Source organism: Manis javanica, chromosome 7 (genome assembly GCF_040802235.1).
Source record: "Manis javanica isolate MJ-LG chromosome 7, MJ_LKY, whole genome shotgun sequence".
Classification (NCBI taxonomy): Eukaryota; Metazoa; Chordata; class Mammalia; order Pholidota; family Manidae; genus Manis; species Manis javanica.
The window spans coordinates 38,518,490-38,541,569 of NC_133162.1; the positions used below are offsets into that span (position 1 = coordinate 38,518,490).

The 23,080-nt window shown below is 41.5% G+C and overlaps 1 protein-coding gene across 2 annotated transcripts in view; it reads left to right on the plus strand.

Moving 5' to 3' along the window:
- Window positions 1-23,080, plus strand: part of POLR3A (RNA polymerase III subunit A) — a 41,129-nt gene that overhangs the window by 1,581 nt on the left and 16,468 nt on the right. For both annotated transcript variants that reach the window (XM_073240744.1, XM_073240745.1), the window contains exons 2-18: window positions 385-520; window positions 783-920; window positions 1,395-1,566; window positions 1,832-1,986; window positions 7,268-7,507; window positions 7,625-7,787; window positions 7,954-8,090; window positions 9,148-9,251; window positions 9,911-10,052; window positions 12,142-12,282; window positions 14,375-14,444; window positions 14,859-14,986; window positions 15,138-15,276; window positions 16,941-17,105; window positions 19,335-19,507; window positions 20,833-20,944; window positions 21,638-21,756. In XM_073240744.1, the coding sequence (XP_073096845.1) occupies window positions 385-520; window positions 783-920; window positions 1,395-1,566; window positions 1,832-1,986; window positions 7,268-7,507; window positions 7,625-7,787; window positions 7,954-8,090; window positions 9,148-9,251; window positions 9,911-10,052; window positions 12,142-12,282; window positions 14,375-14,444; window positions 14,859-14,986; window positions 15,138-15,276; window positions 16,941-17,105; window positions 19,335-19,507; window positions 20,833-20,944; window positions 21,638-21,756 (2,434 nt within the window). The remainder of the gene's footprint in view (window positions 1-384; window positions 521-782; window positions 921-1,394; window positions 1,567-1,831; window positions 1,987-7,267; window positions 7,508-7,624; window positions 7,788-7,953; window positions 8,091-9,147; window positions 9,252-9,910; window positions 10,053-12,141; window positions 12,283-14,374; window positions 14,445-14,858; window positions 14,987-15,137; window positions 15,277-16,940; window positions 17,106-19,334; window positions 19,508-20,832; window positions 20,945-21,637; window positions 21,757-23,080) is intronic.

Here is a 23,080-nt window from a genome sequence, read left to right on the forward strand (position 1 = left end):
GAACAGCCAGAGAGTGGAAGAAAACGCAGAGTATATGGTGTCACCAAAGCCATGCAAAGAAAGTATTTCAGGATTGGGAGGGGAAGATACCTGCCAGTTCTGCAGAGTGAGAAAATGAGGATGTTCTCATTAGATTTAGCAGAAAGCAGGTAACCTGGGTGCCCTTGGTGACACCATTTCTTTGATACAGTGGAAATGGTTCCAGCAGGATGAAGGGTTGTTTACTAAGGTCAAATGGGAGAGGGTTGAATACATTGAATAATGGGGGAGCAGAGCCTGTAGAGAGTTATAAGGGTAAAATTGGTTATGGTGGGTCACATGTTTAATTGCCATTTTTGATAAGTGGTTTTGATGTAATTGCTCCCCTATTTCTTTCCATTCCAGAAGCCACATCTGTTTTGGAATGAAGTCACCTGAGGAGATGCGCCAGCAGGCACACATCCAGGTTGTGAGTAAGAATCTGTACAGCCAGGACAACCACCATGCCCCCTTGCTGTACGGGGTGCTTGACCATAGGATGGTAAGCCCCCTGCCCCTTCCCAGTTATGCGTGTTGACTTCCTGATGAGAGTGGTGACTTAGCAGATTGAAGAGGCAAGGGCTTCTTCCCGTCTCCCCTGTTCCCCCTGCACATCTCAGGGCCTCCAGCTTTGGGTCAGTCGGATATGAATACACTGTGGCTTTCCAGGTGATTCTGACTGAGTCACCTGGCCACCTATGAGGTTGGGCCCCACTTTCCTATCTGGTGTCTGCATTGACGAGAGGGTGTGTTTTTATCCAAAGGGTACCAGTGAGAAGGACCGGCCTTGTGAGACCTGTGGGAAAAACCTGGCCGACTGTCTGGGCCACTACGGCTACATTGACTTGGAATTGCCATGTTTTCACGTGGGCTACTTCAGAGCAGTTATAGGCATCTTACAGGTAGGCATAGATGTGTTCATTTCCAAAGTATAAACTGGGGAGTTGCTGATCAAGGACACTGAAGTGAGCTTAGGAGTTGTGAGTGGTGGGGATACACCTAGGGAAGTTTTTTTTATACGAAACACTTGGATAAATGATCCTGCAGTGCATTAAATTGCTTGAGGATTCTTTACTCCTTAATTCTCCTTGAGTAGGTGGTAGGTACACATTGTAAAAAAATAGCAAAGCTATATATGAAAGAGCACAAAGAATAAAAATACAAGGTAACAAAAATCCTACCAACCAGCTATGAGTATAGCTTGCATTCTGATGAACATCAGCTTCCTCTCTATACATATCTTCCTGTAGGTGTGTGCATGTGGTCACTCAGTTAAGTGTCCTGGGTCATGGGTAGGGGAGGCATTTTAAAAGAAAAGACTTTTTCATCCTTTTCTTATTCTTTTTTCTGTTTTGTTTAATTTTTAAATTTTCAAGATGATCTGCAAGGCTTGCTGCCACATCATGCTGTCCCAGGAGGAGAAAAAGCAGTTTCTGGATTATCTAAAGAAGCCCGGCCTGACCTACCTCCAGAAGCGAGGGCTGAAGAAGAAAATCTCTGACAAGTGCCGAAAGAAAAACGTCTGCCATCACTGTGGTGCTTTTAATGGTGAGCAGAATGCGTAAAAGGTTTAGTGATAGCATTTCCCATTGTCTCTTCTGTTTAGTTTATTAACTTTCTACAGGTTTTGAAGTCATCTTTTTTCTTAAAAATTAGGCTTTAGTGCCTAACAACTGATGCTGTTAGGAAATGTTCCACTCATCTTTCATTAGTATGGCAGTTTCAGTAATTCCATTAACCAGACTGCAACCTCAGGCCAGCCTCACCGGGAACCGAGTGTTTCCAACTTTGGTAAATAAATTAACTCTTATAGGTACTGTAAAGAAATGTGGATTACTGAAGATAATTCATGAGAAATACAAGACCAACAAAAAAGTAGTGGATCCTATTGTATCAAATTTCCTTCAGTCCTTTGAAACAGCCATCGAGCATAACAAAGAAGTAGAGCCGCTGCTGGGAAGGGCACAGGTGAGCCTGAAAACGCATGCCCATCCCCTGCTTGCCTCCCCCCACATCACACGTTGTGCGTGACCCCCCACCCCATATACACACCTTCTTTCAAAATGAGAAGTCAAATGACATTAGATCTCTCCAGCAATACCTCATGTGACAAACACTGAGCACTAAGTTTAATGTGGACTGGCCTTGTAACTAACAAATTTTAATTGTACACAAGGCATGTTACATTTTTATTGTAAAATTATAGCTGTATGGAGCATAAACTGGGAGGTCCTGTTTTTCACGTGGATAATCAGATGTAATTCCCATTACTTGGCACAAACCTAACAAGTATTTTATGAAGTGTCTTGCTCAGCCTTGCTATGAATTTGATAGGTATTTAATTCACATAGTATTGTCTAGAATTGATATTACAAAATTAGCAGATCTGTTAAGTGGCTACTGAGTACCAAACTCTTACCAGACCTGTGGGGGAGCATCAGGAACTATAAGATAATGGGTCTGCTCTCTAGGATCCCGCAGTTCAGATGTGTCTTATGTCATTAATCTGTGAAATGATAACTAATATCATCGAGTAGAGTCCTAACCATTGCATGAATGGCAAAGATAGTAAGTTCAAAGGGGAATTAGAGGGAAGGTGTCATTTTGGACTTGGTTAGGGAAGACTGTGATCTGAGGTGGTTTGATCTGGTCCTTAAACCTGAGTAGGGCTTGAAGAGTCTGGGCAGTGAGCTTAGCATGTCTAGGTGGCAATGTCTGGGCTCATTCTGAAGCTGAGGCTGCGTTTGAAAGCCCAAGGCACTACTAAAAGCACCTTGCATTCAGTGCTGTTACAGACAGGTACTGTTCCAAGTTCTGTGCATGAATTCCCTCAGGTAGTTCTCACACCAGCCCCTGGGACAGCATCGTCCAAGAGGGCAGCATGTCATGGACTGAGTTCTCACTATGGCCGTTGGAGTGCAGGCCTCTACCAGAGAAAAAGCCAACAACTGAGGCTGCTGTGTAGAGGGCATCCTGCTCTGGGCAGTGTGGGGCCATCAGAAGTTTTGAGCAGGACAGGGACATCGTAAATAAATGACAAAATCTTAGAAGACCCTGACTACTCATGAAATGGTACCATTACAAAAGTGGGAAGACCAGTCACGGACTGGGAGAAAATAGTCACAAATCATATATCTGACACAGGACTCTATTTTACAAAAAATGGGAAACATTCTTACAGATCAGTCAGAAAAAAAGTCACCCAAGTTCTAAGAAGTGAATTGGCACTTCACAAAAGTATATGTTCAAATAGCCAATAAATAAGTGAAAAGTTGCTGTCATCGGGGGAGTGTTAATTAAAACTATATGCACACACACCCTTCCAGAAAAATTAAAGTGTAAAAAATCTGAAAATCAAGCACTGGGAAAGATCTGAAGCAGGTGACGCTCGCACATTGATGTGGCACCACCACTTAGAACAACAGTTTGGTGATGTCTTATAAAGTTAAACCTACACTTACCATACAGTCTAGCAGTTTTACTCTTAGGTATATACCTAAGAGAAATGAGTGCATATGTCTGCAAGAATGTTCACTGTGGCTTTATAAAGCCAAAATTAGAAATAGACCATTTGACTGTCAACAGGAGAATAAGCAAGTTGTCACTGATCCATAAAATGAAATATTACCCTGCAGTGAAAGAAAAGAACTTCTGACATACATAATCTGGCTGGCTCTCAGAATCCTGCTTAGAGAAAGCAGCTTTCTACAAAAGAGTGCACAGTGTATGGTAACATTTAGATCCAAGTCCGAAAACAGGCCAGACTGATCCATAATGAGATGTCAGGAGAGCAGTTATCTTTGCGGTGAGGGCATGGTACTGACTGGGAAAGGGAGTATCAGTGCTTTTTGCAGTGATGGCAGTATTCTGTATCTTGATCTGAATGATGCTGTATGTATGTACAGGTGTATTCTTATAGAAATGTATCAATCTCTACTCTTTAAGATAGGTGCAATTTACTAATATGTAAGTTGTGCCTTTATTTGGAAGTGGAAAAAAAGGTAAAAAAAAAACAGACCCTAAGGCTGGATACTGAGAGTGGAATCAGAATCTTTGTTTGCAGCAAAAATGGACAAAAACTGATGACCAACCACTGTGGAAGTGGGTGTGCGAGGGAGTAATCAGAGTTGAACAAGTGCCCCTGTAGGGGCATCTCAAAAAATAGTAGCTCTCCTGGAAATGGGAACAGAGGGCATCAATGATTCATTCATTCAAGTGGAAATATCTTCAAGGCAGTTAGAATTAAGTTAGTGCAGAGAGAGTTAAGGTATAGGCTAAAAAAGTTAATTGTGTCCTTCTACAGCCATAGAGGTGGGACATTGTCCAGCTGGTTGCTGTGTAGAAAGTGGTCAGAAGCCTGGCCAGCAGGCTTGGTCAGTGAGCATACAGGGTGCCTGGGCTCTCTCGGGTGCAGCCTACTGGCAGCCTCTGCTGCTCGCAGATTAGCCTCCCTGGCATTGCACCACCATTCTCCCCCGGCCAGCTCTCTCCCAGGCACCCATAGCCACTGTCCTTGCTCACCAAGGACCACTTCTGTGCTCCACTCTCTACAGTAGCAGCAGTTCTCCTTTAGGGCCTGGAAGGCATTGTGTTTGGAAAAACCTCCTACATGACTCAGCACAGGCAGTGCACCCTCTCATTTAAGAGTCACTTGTCTAGCTCCTCAAGCTTGGCTCTCAGGGCGCTCACCCACCACCAATGACTTCTTGTCCACCCTACCCCCACCCCACTTTACCCAGGTTGACAGCCCAGAGGTGGTTTAGGCTAGTGGTTAAGATCTTTGGCTTTGGGGCCAGGCAGATCTGAGATTAGAGCCCAGCTCTGCCTCTTAGTCATTCTAAGACAGACACATTTCCCAACCTGGACTTGAGATTCCTCAGTAATAAAACAGGGATTATAAGAGCAGCACACTGCCTGGTACATAGCAAGTGTTTAGAGCGTGTTACCCAATTAGGGTAGTAGTTAGCACTGCCACGATGTTCCTGTGATTGTGACAATCATAATAAAGACAGGAGGTTTCCTCCTGCCTGCGTGTATGCTTGCACTCGTAGTGTCCCTTCAGCTTAGGGAAACCTCTGCTCTGCCCCTCCTCCTCACCAGAATCCCCCTCGCTTAGCTTCTTCGATGCAGCCTCCTCTGCTCTCTGGACCCCACTTTGAGCTTACCCTTCCCACAAACACATGCATATTATCCATGCTTCATATAATGCCTGGGTTCAGCCTGGTATTTCTGTTAGTTTCTTCTGCTTCAAGCTTGGTCTGTAACAAGATCGATTTTTCTGAGGTCCTCTTTGAAGTGCTTGCAACAGTCACAGGTCCTGTGAGATCATCAGCTTGTCCTGGTTGTTCTTACACCACCTGAGGAAGGAAGGAGGGAGCAAAACACGAGTTCACCATTTGCCTCATTCCGAGTGGCCCTTCCCTAGAGAAGGCCCCATAGTCACCTAGTGAATAAAGCATCCTTGAGTAATACTTACCTTTATGGAGAGCAACAGCATGCAGACAAGCAGGCATATTGTCATGCATCTCATTCATCTCATGTCCTGACATGTTTATCTGCCCCTTTACTTCAGGAATGTGGGCCCCCTGCCTCAGGGCAGCCCAGTATCACTAGTAGAGCTTTAGTGCTTGACCTGTTCTGAGACACAGACCCTTTAGAAATTGGACAAGAACTCGACTCTACCCCCAGAAGACTAATGTGTATCCATTCCCAATTTTAATACAAATCCAGGTGTTGGTGATCCAGCAGATAAGCATCTATCTCTCCATAGATGACATCAATCCTGTCTCCCCACCAGATAGAAATGCCTGCCCCAGTGTCCCCACAGACAGTGACTTCCAGCCATGCTATCTCATCACAACCCAAGGCAGCCCACACTCTATCACTAGAGAGCTGTCACCGTTAGGATAGTTTGCCTTGTATAAAACCCAGTCCTTGAATATCTCTCTGTTGGTCCCTGATTTCTAATCTCTGGCACATAACAGTAAGTCCGCAGCCTCTTCCATGTGCCTCTTGAGAGGCGGTTGTTACATCACTCTTGAGTAACTGCTCTTGCTAAGACCTGGTTTCCAAATTCTTGCCAGTCCTCCTGCCCTCCTGGATGGCCTTCAGTGCCAAGACGTTCTCATGAAGTACTGTCTGTGGGACTGCAAGTGACAGCTGGCCTTCCTCCTGTTCCTGGTGTTAGTTAGTTAAAACTAACTAATTGGATTTAGATTTCCTCCCTGACTGCTTCAGATGGCAGTGAGGTGCCCATTGCCGGGAGACAGGGAAGCTGAGAAAGAGAATTCCTGTGGGCAGAGACCCAGACTGGAAAACCTCTAGTAGGATTCCTTCTCCCCAACTCCATTGCTGTATCCTCATGGGCAGGACCACAGGAACTTCCTCTTGAGGCAGGGCAGTAGCTATTCAGACATTTCTTTCTTAACTTTGTTCCCCTTCTCATTAAGTTACATTTAGCAAATTCTGCTTGTAACATACATCAGCAATCACACAACCTGCCAATCCCAAGAAAATTTAGTAGCAAGAGTAAGGCACAAGCTGACCATTCTTACCTTTGATCTTTGAATATCTGATAACTTGCATAGTTCTTCTATTAAGTTGTGACAGCATAGCACTTGTATCAAATGGAGCTAATACAAAGGCAGTAGAAGTTCACTACAAAAATGTTAATGTGAAAAAGGAAGCAGAAAGGTTCTAATTCCATTTACCTAAAGACATCACTGTTAACACCTTGATAAACTTCCATTTTCCTCTCTTCTAGATGTACATTTCCTCTTAAATGAGATCATATCATACACATCCATATTTCCTTTACCAATATTTTGTGAACGCCATTCATGACAATAGCTGCACATCTGTAGTGTCATTTTTTTAAATGGCTTCATAGTTTTCTGTGTATGGATATACCATAATTTTACTTAGCCAGTAACCTGTAGGTTATTTCCAGTTTTTTTCTATTAAGATCAGCTTTATTAAATATCCTTATAGCTGAATCTTTGTGTGAATTTCCAAAATCATACCCTTTGGAAGAATTAAGAAAGTGGAATTATTGTCTTTAATAACTGGAATAAAAGGCATGCATTTTTTAGGGCTCTTGTAACATAGCATGTTATCAACAGAAGTCTCTGTCATCACTTACACTTACTTGAGTTAAGTGGGAGATAGGTTAGAAGGCATGGAGAAGTAGACCCTTGCCCAGGCTATAGAAAATGAACATGTATCTCCATTCCTTTCCTCCCTTCCATAGGAAAACTTGAATCCCTTAGTAGTTCTGAATTTATTTAAACAAATCCCAGCTGAAGATGTCCCTCTACTTCTGATGAACCCAGAAGCTGGAAAGCCCTCCGATTTGATTCTCACACGACTTCTAGTGCCCCCGTTGTGTATCAGACCTTCTGTCGTGAGTGATTTGAAGTCAGGCACCAATGAAGATGATCTGACAATGAAATTGACAGAAATCATTTTCCTAAATGATGTCATTAAAAAGGTCAGTGCTTCCTATTGGCATTTCGAGGCCCTAAGTTTCGGAGCATATCTTTGCAAACACTTCAGATCAAGAAAAATTGACCAGACTTGTTTCTGTTCATTCTCTTCTCTTTTTTAGCATCGGATATCAGGAGCTAAGACCCAGATGATCATGGAAGACTGGGATTTCTTACAGCTGCAGTGTGCCCTCTACATTAACAGCGAGCTCTCAGGCATACCCCTCAACATGGCACCTAAGAAATGGACCAGGGGTTTCGTCCAGCGCCTGAAGGGGAAACAGGGTACATTTCCAAATAATGTGCAGGAGACGGTCATCTACTGCCTTTTCTTGGAGTGTGTGTCCATCTTACCTGTTGGTGATCACAGACTTCACTTGGTCTTTCTGGCCATATTACCCCGAACAGCACATGTGCCCTGAGGACCAGTGACACCTTTTTATTTATTTAGGTCGATTCAGAGGCAATCTCTCAGGAAAGAGAGTGGATTTTTCTGGCAGAACAGTCATCTCACCTGACCCCAACCTCCGGATTGATGAGGTAGCTGTGCCAGTTCATGTGGCCAAAATTCTAACTTTTCCTGAGAAGGTAAGTACCATTCAGTTGCTTGGTTCTTTGTTTTAAATCCAGTCTTTTACATTATATTTTGAAATTCCAAACAACAGACAGTGGAAAGTCCCCAGGAACCCACCCAACCTGTAGTTTGGTGTGTGTGAGCATGTGTATTTTTCCAGTTTGTTTCATACATGCATCATCATATATTATAAAACAAATATAACCATTATTGTGCCTGGCTTCATATGTATATATACATTAAACATAATGTTTTGTAACTTCTTTTTCCAAGTGATATCATCTTTAACGTCTCTCTCTGTTTATTCATACTTCATGTTTTAAAGTTAACTGAGGAACACCATTCATAGTTAATTTTCTTGGGATGGATTATTATTTTTAAAACCTTAGAATCACTAAATCAAAGACTTAAATATTTTAAAGCTGTTGATGCAGAACCAGAAAGACCGTCTCACTTTACACTCAGTTCACACTCATTGTGAGTGTAAAGTGGTTTTGTTTTGTTTTTTAACTGAGGCGTAGGAACTTCAAGGCCTGAGAGCAGAAAGATGTTGATCGGGCTTGGCTTTGCCCTTGAGATCCAAAATTAGCCCAAGTCATAGATGCTCTGGTGAAGTTTGTGTAAAGTGTCCTCAGTTGAGTTACTAATGATGCAGAGTTTCCTTCCCTGAGATGGTGGCCATGAGACTCCCATCCAAGAGGCTGCAGGACGTGACAGTGCAGACCAGGGCCCATGGTGCTGCTGTCACAGGTTTTAAACCTTAGAACACATGGTAAATTCCTTGCAGATGGAACTGTCACCTGGTTTAGGGATAACAGAATGTACTGGAAAGTCCCTTCAGGTCAGTCGAGGCCACTCATTTTAGAGATGGGGAAACCAAAGGCCAGTAAAGAACTTTGTCCTGTCACCCAGTGAGTAGTGACTGAGTTCAGACTGGTACCTGTGCCAGTCCATTGTTACACTCGAGACCCCATGCAGCAAGATGTTCCTCTCTTTCTCTCCTTCACATGAGGGAAGTAGAAACTGAGACACAATTCAGTATCTCGTTGTAATTTTACTATGGTCCTGCAGGTGAACAAAGCAAACATCAGCTTTCTGAGGAAACTGGTCCGTAATGGCCCTGAAGTTCACCCTGGAGCCAATTTCATTCAGCAGAGACATACACAGATGAAAAGGTAATGCTTTCCCGTTCTAGTTGGATGTAACTACCTTATCATGACCAAGTTTACTGTCACCATACTCAGCCATAGAATGGAGTCCAAAATACAGGATTTATGACATCTTACTAAGTGGAAAATACTTGTTTAAATTGCAGAGAGCCTAGCTATGTCATTTGCTCTGGTAGCTCATTGCATATACACAAAGTGTTCATTTGTTCTCTAGCGTTCAATGTTGTTGGATCTAGGTAGACAACACACATTGGGATTGAAATCAGGTAGTTTTCTGTGTCACCTGGGCTCTTGGGTTTACATGGTATGCTCAACCCAGGATGCATTCATTTTGCCAACTCTGGCTTTTCACAATGAGATGAACTGATTACCAGTGCCTCTTTGTCTCATGAGAAACATGAGATTAAAACATCAACAGGGCCTTGTGGGAGCAGCTGATTTATTACTGTATTTGTGATTCTAAGACATAGTCTTTTCACATCTTGACATTTCTAAAATTAAGATGTGTTTTACATCAATCTGTCATAGTTTAATTGCTGGATTATAGAAGCATCTTAGATCCAATGAAATAAGATTATTTTAGAGACTGGATCCTGATCCATAGAGGGAGAAACTTGATGAGGGAACTTTGTTCTCACAGATCATGTTTGTTATTATATGTTAAGGTTTTTGAAATACGGAAATAGGGAAAAGATGGCTCAGGAGCTCAAGTACGGGGACATTGTAGAAAGACACCTCATAGATGGAGATGTGGTGCTGTTCAATCGGCAGCCCTCGCTGCACAAGTTGAGCATTATGGCGCATCTGGTGAGTGTGAGATTTCTACTTTTATTTTTTGGGGGTGGAAATTTGCTGTGTGTGCAATGCTGAATTCCAGACATCTAAAATTAAAATTGCCAGTAATCTCAAATTTTCATAACTTTTTATTTTTCTTCTCACTTTTTAGTTTGAGTGAAACTTTTAAATTTCAAGCGTCCCTTCAGTGTTCTTAATATTTATAATGTAATATTCATATACAACAGTTAAACAGGAACTACTTGAACATCAGTATGAAAGTGACTAGCATGATTTCACTTGGAAACAAAAGTATATACACATGTGTATGCACAAACTTCAGTAAAGTAGATATGGCAGAAAATGAACTTGATTTAACTTAGCATATTAATTAAGGAACTAAAATGCATAAAAGATTTTTCTTTGCAATAGTGCTCCAACTAAGACCTTAAACCATATTTTTCTGGTGATTTAGTGCTGCAACAGCAGTAGCTCTTTTTTCTAGAGATTTAACATGGAAATGAGATACAACTTTAATTTGTTCAATATTCATAAATTCTTCTACCTGCAAAACTGTTAAATCCATGAGCATTTGCTAATGGTGTTTAAACAGGCTCTTAAGGTAGTGTTTTTCTAGATTCAGAATTTCGATAGTTTAGGAAGATGTTACATCATTCTCTTCATTTACTGGTGAAAATACCAAAAAGGCACTTTTGATTATAGGGATTTAGGATGCAAACAAAAGCTTGTCCTTTCTGGAAATTTTCATTTGGCTTTGGCAAGTTTTAAAACAGAAGTTTTCTTGCTTGAGAATTTTCAAATATATTCCGAAGTAGAAAGAAAACTGTGATGAGCATACACATTCCCATTCTCTATTCAGTAATTTTCAAGATTTTGCCACCGTTTTCTCTCCCTTTTTCCTTTGATGAACCCAGTGCCGTGTCTTTTTCCAAATGTAATCAGTTTACTTCTGTAAAACACGTATAGCCAGTGTCATTATCACACCTCACAAAATAGTTATTCCTTAATATTGTCCAGTACCCTGTCCATATTCTAATTTCCCCAAGAGAAAATCTTTTTGCAGGTAGTTTGTTCAAATCACGATGTAGAGTCTACGTCTTACATTTAGTTGATGCATGTCTTCAGTCTCTGTTGATCTAAATAGACCTCCCCCTTCTAATTTCAATGACATTGTTGGAAAAAACTAGGTCATTTGTCCTGAGAATGTCCCCTGTTCTCAGTTTGTATGTGCATAGCATTAAATGTTTCTTCATTCTTTCTGTAAACTGGAAGTCAGCTCTCAAAGCATTTCCAGATTCGGTTCAACTTGTGGGCAAAAATAACTCGTGTAAGTGCTGCTGGCTGCTTCCTCTTGCTTTGTTTCAGGAGACACATGCTGTCTCGCTGCCCCACTAAGAAGGTTAGGAATTCAGGTGCTTCAGCTGGTGCCTCCCTTCCTTGAAAGTTTCCTTATCAACCTTTTTTCTAACGGTGTCATCCATTTATAACCATTGCCTGTAGTATTTCATTGGGCCTGCAAAATGGTAATTTTCTAACTTATCATTCCTTTCACATTTAATACCTAGCATTCTTGTAATAGAGAACTTTCCCTTGTTAACTAAGGCTGTTCACATACCCAGAAATAGAGTTCATAAAGGAAAGGCAACATAAATGCCTAATCCTTTCTCCTTAATGTCAGTTTGGGAGTAAAAAGTTGGCACACAGTTTCTTCCAGCCAGGTTGGTTTGGGTTTGTTTATTAGTTATGCCTTTCCCTTTTTCAGTGTCATTGTAAACTCATGGGTTTTTATTTAGTCAGTATGTTTTAATCAACTTTTGCCATTAATCCTTTGACATCATTGGCCAGTGGAAGCCTCTTCATGTGACACCTTCCTATGTTGGTGTTTACCTCATAGTATTAAATTCATTTCATTGTTTTGATCTAATAAAGTTATATGAATGAGTCCACAAGTGACATCTATCACGTGACAGAATGTACTAGAAATGTATTTCCTTATGTAAAAGTGTCCAGTTCTCTAGGAAGCCATTTTTTATTGTTTTTAAACTAAGAAGGCTTTGGATAAATAACTCAAAGTTCTTCTGTTTTGTTTTGTGTTCCACAGGCCAGGGTCAAGCCCCACCGGACCTTTAGATTTAATGAGTGTGTCTGTACACCCTACAATGCGGATTTTGATGGCGATGAAATGAACCTTCATCTTCCTCAAACAGAAGAAGCTAAAGCAGAGGCCCTTGTTCTGATGGGGGTATGTAGGGTGTACAGCCTCACTTCTGTGTAACAGCTCCTTAGTAGGAGGGGAAGGGGTTGATGACTTGTTTGAGAACACCCTATACTATGTAAGTGAGCTGTGTCTGTAACAGGTGGGGAGCTGAATGGAGTAGGTATCTTCTGACCTGTAATGTGGGTTCCTAAGGGAAAATATATATATGAGCACCAGTTAATGAAAAGGTAAGACAAGGATATAGCAATACTATGACTGTTGAGTATCATGGGAAAACATGTTCTGTATAAGTAGATTTTCTTTGAAAGATTCATTAAACACCAGTATATTTTATTGGACATTCTGAATGGAAACCTTTCTAAAGTATATTATATGCTTTGTCTTCTAAGCGGCACACTATACATAATCATTTTGTAATGACTCTTATCACTGTCTTATTTTACAAGAGTTAAGGTGAGCCCATTAGATGCTGCGGGAGGTCAGTGATGAGTAAAGCAGATACGTGCTCTTAAGGAGCTTACAGTTGAGCTCTAATAGTTGCTCACTCCTGAACCCAGCCATAACACAGTGGTACACGGGACTTGTTTTGTGGGGCTCTTCCCTCCTAAATCTAGTGGTCCCAACCCATTGAGTTTTTAGAGCTTGGGTTTTTCTTTTTTCCAGCACTCTGATTGTCCGTATTATGAACTGATATGTCTTGTGGCTCTAAGAGTTCTTACCTCCAAAGACAGTTTTTACCCTTCTGATACAGTACTTTTAATCTGTTCTGGTTTAAAGTGTTAGGGTTGAGTCTAAAGTAAACATAATTAAGTTCTACAAGCAAATCTGTTGAACTCCATAGGATTTGGTGGGGACAGGAAGGAGGGGCTGCGTTCGTGGCCCTCACCTGGGATCTTCATGCCTGAAGTTGACATACCTTTTCTGATAAAGTATTTAATGTATCATGTATTTTGTGTACTTACTTAATTCTAAGAAATTCATGGGGCTAAAACAGACTATGGCCTTCAGTTATTTAAAACATTGCTTCTTATTTATTCAGACATTGTAGCATGGTTGTAGTCATGGTTTATAATACGTTTTTTCTACTTAATATATGTAAATACCCTATTTGTTGTAGAGCCTTCATAATTATTGATTATAATGGCCTTGCAGTATGTCACCAAGCTAACACACCCTGATTCGTCTACACTCTGTTGTTGAGAATTGCATAGTATTTTCCTTGTTTTACAGCAAGGACTAATCCTGCAAGGGCCATCTTTGGGCATTCGGAGTCTTTCTTCTTTTGAGTTATTTCTTCAGACTCAACAACCTTTTAAAATGGTTTAGTTGATACTTACTGAGCACCTGCTGTGTGTGAAACACTCTTCTAGCAGTGAATACAAAAGTCACAGTTCTTGCTGTCATCCTATTTGAGTGAAGAGAGATGAAGAATAAACAAATATAAAATATGTCAGGTGGTGATAAGTGCTAGGAAGAAATGAATAAAGCAGGGTAAGAAAAAAAGAGAATGAGAAGGGTCCTGTTTTCTCTAGGATAGTTTAGGAGGGCCACTAGAAAGGTAATACTGGAGCTGAGTTCTAGAAGCGGTGATAATGTAAGCAAGGTAACTGTCAGCAAACAATCCAGGCAGAGGAGCAGCAGGTGCCCAAGTCCCCATGGTACACTCATACCTGTGGTAACAAGAACCTAGCCTGTTTTCTTCTAAGCCTCAATGTTTGTAGCAGTTGTGGTGAGTGCTGTGCTGGGTATTGGTGGGTAGCGAGAGAGAAGGTGGTTGATGGTTCAGTGGCCAGTGGAGGCTGGGGACCATGACGAATTCTTGTTCTGTGCTCCCACAGTCGGTGCATAGATCATTCTTTTGACCTCGCATCCTCATTTCTTAAGTGGTCCAGAGAAAATAATCAGTCTTGCTGACATTTTTTTCCTCTCCCTTTGACAGATGAAGGAACCTGGATTAATGACAAAGCTGGGATTAAGACCCCTGGCCTCTATTTCTCAGCCTCATTTTTCTGCTCTTTATTAATGCCAGACAGTTTGAAGTTTTTGTGGTGCAGATCTTTGGACTGCATCGTGCATCCAAGGATGGCTAACTTAATTGTGTTAATTTTTCCTTCAGACTAAAGCAAATCTTGTAACCCCAAGGAATGGAGAACCACTAATTGCTGCTATTCAGGATTTTCTAACAGGTGAGTTTGTTAAATTTACTTGAAAGGAGACTGGGTCTTGATTCTCATTCACAGTGAATTATGTGATGACTTGAAAAGCTATTTAATTGCCAGTGTTAAATTCTGTTGTTTGTTTACTAAGTTTGATTGTGAACCCACTTGAGAGATTTTGTATTAGTTGGTTATTCATTATATCAATAATTTATTGAGTTCCTACCATACACTAGACATTTTTCTCATTTTTCTAAGTGCCAGAGATGGGACAGTGAGGAAAATGAAGTACCTTTACTTGTGGAGCTTAGATTCTAGTTAGAGGAGAAAGCCGATAAAACAGCTGTATGTTTAACTTAGTTATAGTCCATTTTAAAACCGAAACCTTGTGATATTTCTCACAATTTCATTGCTTTTCTTTGCGTTGTGTTTTAACATTCTTAGGTGCCTATCTCCTCACTCTTAAGGACACTTTCTTTGACCGAGCCAAGGCTTGCCAAATCATTGCTTCCATATTGGTTGGCAAGGATGAGAAAATTAAAGTTCGCCTCCCACCACCCACCATATTAAAGGTTTGTGCAGGAACAAGGTGTGTACACACATGTGGGCTTAATGTACTGTGCTGCTGCTGAGTTTGCACGTGAACTACAGTCTTACTTGATGAAGGGTGATGGGGAGAACAGGCTCAGCCAGCTGATGCTCTGGCTTCCTCTCGTCCTTCAGCCTGTCACCCTGTGGACGGGAAAGCAGATCTTCAGTGTCATCCTCAGACCTAGTGATGACAACCCAGTGAGGGCCAACCTCCGAACCAAGGGCAAGCAGTACTGTGGCAAAGGAGAAGATCTCTGTGTCAATGACTCCTGTGAGTTAAAGCAGTTCGGGGTGGTGCAGCGGGGTGGGGAGGGGGAGAGGGTGCAGAAAAGCAGGTGGCCAATGACCACCTCCACTTAACAAGCAAATCCAATGTTCCACTAAGGGCTTACCAGGAAGTTTATTCTTCAGGGAAATGTAGCTGTGGTTTCTCTTCTCAGGTGTGATTTCTAAAAGTTTGAGATCATCTAGATACATGACCCAGTGATTAGAATATTCTCCAAATGTGTTCTGTCTTAAGTGACTAGTTTCTGTCAGTTATAATAAAAGGCAGTTTCTTTTATTCTGTCCTTTTTTTTTGTAATCAACAAGGATCTCATTATTTAAGCCATATAATTTATTGTTTTATGTCCAAAATGTGTCCATTGTCTAAAAGTGTGACTAAAAAGTGTAACTGAAAGACTTTTTTTTACCTGCCTCACCTGGTCAACAGGTTTTTTTTTTTGGTATAATTAATCTACAATTACATGAAGGACATTATATTTATTAGGCTCCCCCCTTCACCAAGTCCCCCCCACATACCCCTTCACAGTCATTGTCCATCAGTGTAGTAAGATGCTGTAAAATCACTACTTGTCTTCTCTGTGTGGCACAGCCCTCCCCGTGCCCCACACACACTATACATGCTAATCGTAATGCCCCCTTTCTTTTTCCCCGCCCTTATCCCTCCCTTCCCACCCATCCTCCCCAGTCCCTTTCCCTTTGGTAACTGTTAGTCCATTCTTGGGTTCTGTGATTCTGCTGCTGGTCAACAGGTTTTTTAATAACATGAAGATCAGGTACAACTGAGAAGATTTAAATGCCTCGTTTAAAGCCATCTAGAATCAGACTAGTTCAACCCAAACTGTGGTCCACAGAACAATGCCATTCAGCTAGCATTTACTCTTGGGCATGAGCTCCATAGTTCATCCTAGACTGCAAAAGAGCAGTTCCCCATCATGTTACTTCAAGTGGCACTGGTTTGGAATGGGCTTTCCTATCAAGGCCTGATGACAAGAAATGGACCCCCAGGACTCTGAAAGGCAGAGCCTCTCTGATGGTTGGGATATCTACTGTCTTGTCATGAAGAGTAAATGTCTTGAAGGGCACTGGTTTTCTTCAGTATTATAACCATTCCTTTGAAAATATGCTCTCTGATCTTTTCAACATTTTGGCTTCTTGTTTTAGATTGTATTTTATTCCTTTCTAGATAGAAATTTCATTTTGTTGTTATATAGGCTAATCATGATGGTGCCCATGTTAGTTGTCAATATTATGGGTGAATAGCAGAGTGCTGTACAAAACACTTGGCTGTACGATTTCCATCTGATGCTCAAAATAACCCTCTCACATAAATGACAAGTACTTGATATTGTCATCTATAGTTCATGATGTGGAGAATGCGGATTTAATAATACACTTTAGAATTAGGACTATAAGGAAACTTAACTGCATCTTCCATGTTTTCTAAAAGTCCCTAGATTTCTTTTTTTCCCTTCAAAAAAAAAAATAGTTAAAGAGAGTTTCTATTTGCGTTGCTTTAACTTTCAACCAAGAAATGTAATTTCTCAGACACCTCAAATTCATTTTGGAATGAAGCCAATTAATAAATACTAAATTAATTGTCTGTTTAAATGCGTATCCTTTCTGTAACAATGCGTATTGTTATCCTTTCAGATGTTACTATCCAGAACAGCAATTTGATGAGTGGCAGCATGGACAAAGGAACACTGGGATCAGGATCCAAAAACAATATTTTTTACATTTTGCTGCGAGACTGGGGGCAGAATGAAGCTGCCGATGCAATGTCACGGCTTGCAAGGCTAGCTCCTGTCTACCTCTGTAAGTGTTTCAGCGTCCTCATTTTATTGCTGTAATTGTTGGGGCTTTACTGTCATTTCATCCCCCCCAACCACACACATACACACAGAGAAAAGGAGACTTATTCCAGGCTAAATCATTTCACTTTCCTTAATGAAATTAACCTGATACCGATTCAGTCTCAAAATCTACAGTAGCTCTCTACTGCATATCGGATGGGGTCATTCTATAGGGCCCTTCATGGAATGCTTCCATGGTACCTGTACACCTACTGTAGCCCTGTGGGCCTTCCATGATTCAGCCCTACCAGGTTACTCAGTGTTTTCCTACTATCTGTGCACTGTTCCATTTCTTTTGTGTGCACAGGCTTTGAGCATGCTATGGGTCAAGAGATTTTTGCATTACTGTGAAAACATCTTTATTCACCTTTTGTACTTGATTGATTCTTTGCCTAGGTATAGAATTCTAGATTGAAAATTATTATCCCTCAGAATGTTGAAGGTATTGCTATACTCTGTTCTAGCCTTCAGACTTGCTATTAAGGTGTATTTCTATTCTTATTCCAAAATTTTTATATTTGAATTCTCTCTTCATTCTGGGAGCTTTGACAATCCTTTCTTTGTTTTATTAAGTGCTAAGAGCTCACAATGGTACACCCTTGGTATGGGTCTTTTTCATTCATTTTGCTGTGCTGGGCATTCTATAAACTCTTAATCTGCGACTATGTGTCCTTCAGTCATGGAAATTTTCTTATTTACTATTATTTTTTGATCGTTTCCACTCCTTAACTTTCTCCACTCTCTCTTTTTGGAATTTCTATTAATTGTATAGTAGAGCTCCTGGACTGATTCTCTGGTTTCTTGTCTTCTTTCCCTGTTTTCCATTTCTCTATTTCTGGATTCACTTTATCTTTTAAAGTGTATCCTTTTACTGATTTTTAATTTTTACTGTCATATATTTGATTTCCAACCATATTTTTCATTGTTCTTTATTTGAAGGTAGTTCTTTTTTTTTTCTTAAGACTTTTTTGTCCTTGATCCCCAGATAATGTTTACAGAGAATATTTTCCATAGTGTTATTTTATGAGTTTATTCTTTCCTGATAGTTTCATTTTTCTGTGCACTTGTTGTCCTGTCTTTTATGTTGAAAACTTCCTCAAATGTCTGGCAGTCTCTGGCAATCCATTCATATTTTAGGAGTGAGGCACTAAAATACTTACTGGAAGTGGGGCTTATTGGTTGATGGATCGCTCAGTTCTATGACTGAACTGGAAGTCAGCCAGCTTTTTAATTGAGGAACTATCAAATACTCCTGTCAGTATAATGCTTTGCTCTAGGGAGGCTTGGTTTCTCCAAAAGCATATCTTCTAATCTCGGTCTCCCACTCAAAGACTGGGACCTGGCTGCCGGGATTTGGAAAGCTGGGCAGGGAAAGGGACTGAGGAATCTCAGCCATGGAATATACAGACTTCCCCTCAGTGCCCTGGTTTCCAGTCATCCCTATCTGCTTATACCTAGTATCCCCCAGTCTAGAGCCTCTCTTAATTCCATTTATTTTGGAGTAAACTCCTGTCTCCCACAGAGGTAAGGGCACAGGGGCTCATTCCTCTGACTCTAAGACTTTTCACCAGCTTTCCCTGTTTCCTGTACTTCCATCATCTCCAGCATCTGCAGAAGCTAGTGATCTAGTTTGAGCCATCTTTGGGCCATCCCAGGCTCCTTGGTGCTCATTTCCACAGTCACTTTTAGGCATCGCCTTCCCCACCCTACTAAGTGCCAAGCACCTCCCATCCTCCTGTTCTCTACATTTATTAGTGTTAGGATCATTGATGGGGCATAGTTCCCTCAAAGGGGGTTTACGTTTGTTTCTTATTCTCTGTGTTTTAGAATGATTTCTGAAGAGAGAGGTGGAGAGAAGAAAGGTCTTTAAGATGCCATCTTAGAACAAGAAGTCAGATGGCTCACTTTCCATCACTTGCTTTTGAAGGCTACTCTTCAGTGTTTAATGCCAGTGTGCTTTCTGTTACAATTAGCTGGGGACATTAGTTGCTCCCTTCTATTGTTGTAAGGCCTCTGACAGATCTCAATGAGTCTTAGTCATTTTTGTATAACTCCCTAGGAAGTGACACAGTAAAATCTTATTTAATTGAATTGTGACAGACTCTCTGAACATGTAAACTTGTTTCCATGTAGTAGGTCGACTAATATCTATGGCTCTCTCTTTCTGCTTTACCTGCCAACTATTCTACAGCAAACCGTGGATTCTCAATTGGGATTGGTGATGTCACACCTGGCCAAGGGCTGCTAAAGGCCAAGTACGAGTTGCTGAATGCTGGCTACAAAAAATGTGATGAGTACATCGAAGCCCTAAACACAGGCAAGCTGCAGCAGCAGCCTGGTTGCACTGCAGAAGAGACTCTGGAGGTGAGTCTGGCTGTTTGGGTCATTCTCGTAGGGTTGTGCTGTTAGGCATGAAGAAAAGGCAGCAGAGAGGAGTGGGAGGTAAAGGCAGTTGCTTTAGCCCTTGTCAGCCCTGTGCTGCTTGTGAGTCTTCTCATTTGCTTAATGAGGAGAGGGCTTTCAGTCAGATCCTTTCCATCCCTTCCAGCTTCTGTGCTGTGGGTGGTGAGAGCATGGCCATCTGTTCTTTTAGCCACAGAGGGCTGCTCCTGGCCCAGCGTCACACTTAGGCCCCTTCTTTAAAAAAGTACGTCTTCCCTATTTGCAGCATCCTTTGAATAGGGACTGGCACCATAGCTCTTTGAATGAATGATCTTTGAAAGGTACTTGGATGCAGAGGGAAAATTCATGTCTGAGAGTTACATACCAGTAGACTGCCACCCTTAACATTTGAGGCTAGGTTAGCTCAGAACTTCACCAGCAAGCGTCGTCCTACATTCTCTCCGAAGCAGCCCAGGTCAGCTGTCTGACCACACAGGATTTTGCCTGGCTCTCTTCTGCTCCCACTGGAGCCCATGTCTCAGAGCTTTAACTTAAGTGTGGGAGAAAGGGTAAACAGTAAGAAATTTTCTGATGAAATGAATCTTTGAAGCAGGGAGAAAGCCAAGCTGTGTGAAGTATTCACCATTAGCTCGTTCTTAATTTCACTGAGTCTTAACAAAAGAGACGGATTTGTTGTTTCTCCCTGGTGCCTACCTAGAAAATCACTTGAGGCCTCAGCAGCCATTTTTAGTGGGACCATGACTCCTAACTGATGTGAGCATCCTAAGTTGTCTGTTGGGGAATGAAAACTTGTAGATGAGCTCATGAACTAGAATGTTCTGTAGAGTCACCTCATCACATACATTACTTGGGGAAATTCAAATGTGTGCTTCGCAAGATAATGTATAAAAGACAGATTTTATAAATAGTACAGGCAATTCTCTTTCACTACATACTATAAGTCATATATTTCATATATTTATTTAGGCATATGTGTGTGTATACCCAATAATACTTATACAGGTGTATTGTTATACACAGAGTGCTGTACATTCTAGTTTATGGGCTGTTTAAAGGATTTTTATTACTAACCATTTCAACCTTAACACACTGATTTTAGAACCTTGTGGAATATGTGGGTCTTTACAGATAGGGCATCATGGTCCTCTAAGGCTCTAAAACGTTTATCTATTGGAAATCTGATATCTTATGTTTTTTTCAAATTTCATAAAATGTCAGCCTGAGCATTTGCAGTCAGCAGAGCCAGTGAGGAAGACTCCACCACACGTGTCCCTTTCTTCCACTAGGCTTTGATCCTCAAGGAGCTGTCTGTGATCCGCGATCACGCTGGCACTGCCTGCCTCCGAGAGCTGGATAAGAGCAACAGCCCCCTCACCATGGCTCTGTGTGGCTCTAAAGGTGAGTGTCCTGCTCTCCGGCCACCTCTGTCACTCTGGTCTCCCTGTGGGCTGGCTGGTTTTGTTCCAGAGACTAAGAGAGTCATGACTTCAGACCTTTCGTTTACAAGGGCATATCTTTAGTGATGTGGCCAAACACTCTAATTTCAAAGTTACCGAAGACCTAAGAGCATTAGGTTTCATGATACTGCACTCACATTTCATACTTCCGTGCTTCTCCTCTTTCTATAAATGATTTTAACAGAGTAAAGTCTAATCTCTAACTTTGCCGACTTCCACCCCAGTATTCTGTTTCCTGCTCCTGGTACATACCTTTTTCATTCCTGTCTTTGCTTCCCACTGCTCTACTCACTTGGAATACCTCCCTCCACCCTTTTTATGTCCAAATCTTAATGTCCTCTGAAAGTCCAGCCTATTTGCTGCTGTCTTGCAGACTCACCTGGAAGTCTTTCCTCTGACTCTGAAGTGCTCATGTGCTCCTGAGCCCCTCTGAACCTCACTCTGCCTTTCTTGGGTTACTGACAGCTCTACCCCATGATATTTTCAACTCTGTCCTTTACCGGAGTCTCTGTGCCTTTACCACGGCATAATGGGCTCTGCTAGTTTTGTTCCTCTTTTATCCCACAGATCTGCTTGCACTTGAATTAAGGTTATTTAGGCAAATGAATGTTACATTCTTGACCTGTTTCCCTAGGTTCCTTCATTAACATATCACAGATGATTGCCTGTGTGGGACAGCAAGCCATCAGTGGCTCTCGAGTGCCAGATGGCTTTGAAAACAGGTCCTTGCCTCACTTTGAAAAACACTCAAAGGTAAGCAGTAGTGGCTCAGGCGAATATCTAAAGGATGACCAGCAGCAGTGCAGAAGAGAGTAATTGAAGCTCTGTGGCTGCCAACTAAGCAACTCCTGGAGGTGGCATAAAAGTGGGGCTGCTGCTCAGGGGTATTCCCTCTTCCACCCAGACTGAGTCATGTAGAAGGAGCCTTGTTAAACTCGCAGCCATAAAACTTGGACCAATGCCCTCTTGTATATTTTGTCTCCAAGGGGGAGGATTTCAGGTTCCCATCCAGTTTACCCTAAGTGATCAAAATGTATAGTTCACTCATATATGAGTTCAATCTGTATGCTTGTTTTGGGGGCATTTACATAAAATTATAAGGATTTTTAAATAGTGATAGTACGAAACACACTAAAATGACCAGAAAATTACAGATTCTCTCTGGAATTCTCAAAGTCAGTTTTTAAATGACTTCTGGGTTCCATTGACCTTTGTGGACTGGGCACTAGTGTAAGCTGGGAAGGAGAAAAAGAAAGTCTATGCTGGGATTTTTCTGGGATTCAGAGGTAGACAACTGTTTTATCTATAGTTGAGGAACTTAGAGTAGATTTGATGCTCAGTAAATTCTGGATTTGGAGTCAGTTGTTACTCCCATTAAAGCATAGATATATGCCCCAGCTGCTCCTGCCCTGTGGAGCTACAGGGTTTCTGTCCAGCCCCTCCTGGGGAGATAGGACTACTGTACTGAGAGTAGATATTCTCTGTAACAGATAGCCCCAGGAACAATTCAGGTTTTCTGCCTGAGCTCAGAATTCACTAGAGGCCCAGCAGCCAGGTAGTCACTGGAGTGGTGCCTCCCTGTGTACCAACTCTCAGCTCAGAGTTCTGAGTAGCCTGACTAAGGAAAGGCCAGGGTAGTCCAGACTTCTCAGTCCCTGAACCAGTGCTCAACTGCAGGAGAGCTGTGCTTGCCTAGAAATGCCTATGTGTACACCAGCTGCTGCTTAAACAAGGGTTTAACAAGGGAAGCAAGAGGTTGGCCTTCCCATCTAGACTGTCCTCGAAGGAACACAGACCTATCCAGATAAAGACCATTTGGCTGTTTCACATGGTGTTTATATATTTGTGTTTTTCTTAAAAGTTTTATTGAGACACATTCATAATATCCATCATAATATCCATCCATTTAAAGTGTAGAGTTGAGTGACTCAGTTATGTGACCATCACCACTCTAATTTTAGAACATTTTCAATGCCCTAAAATGAAACCCAAGAACATTAGCAACAAATGGTTATGAATGTTTATAAGTTTATAAGGTCTATAACTGGGCAGGCCTGACCCACAGGAAGAATGTCCT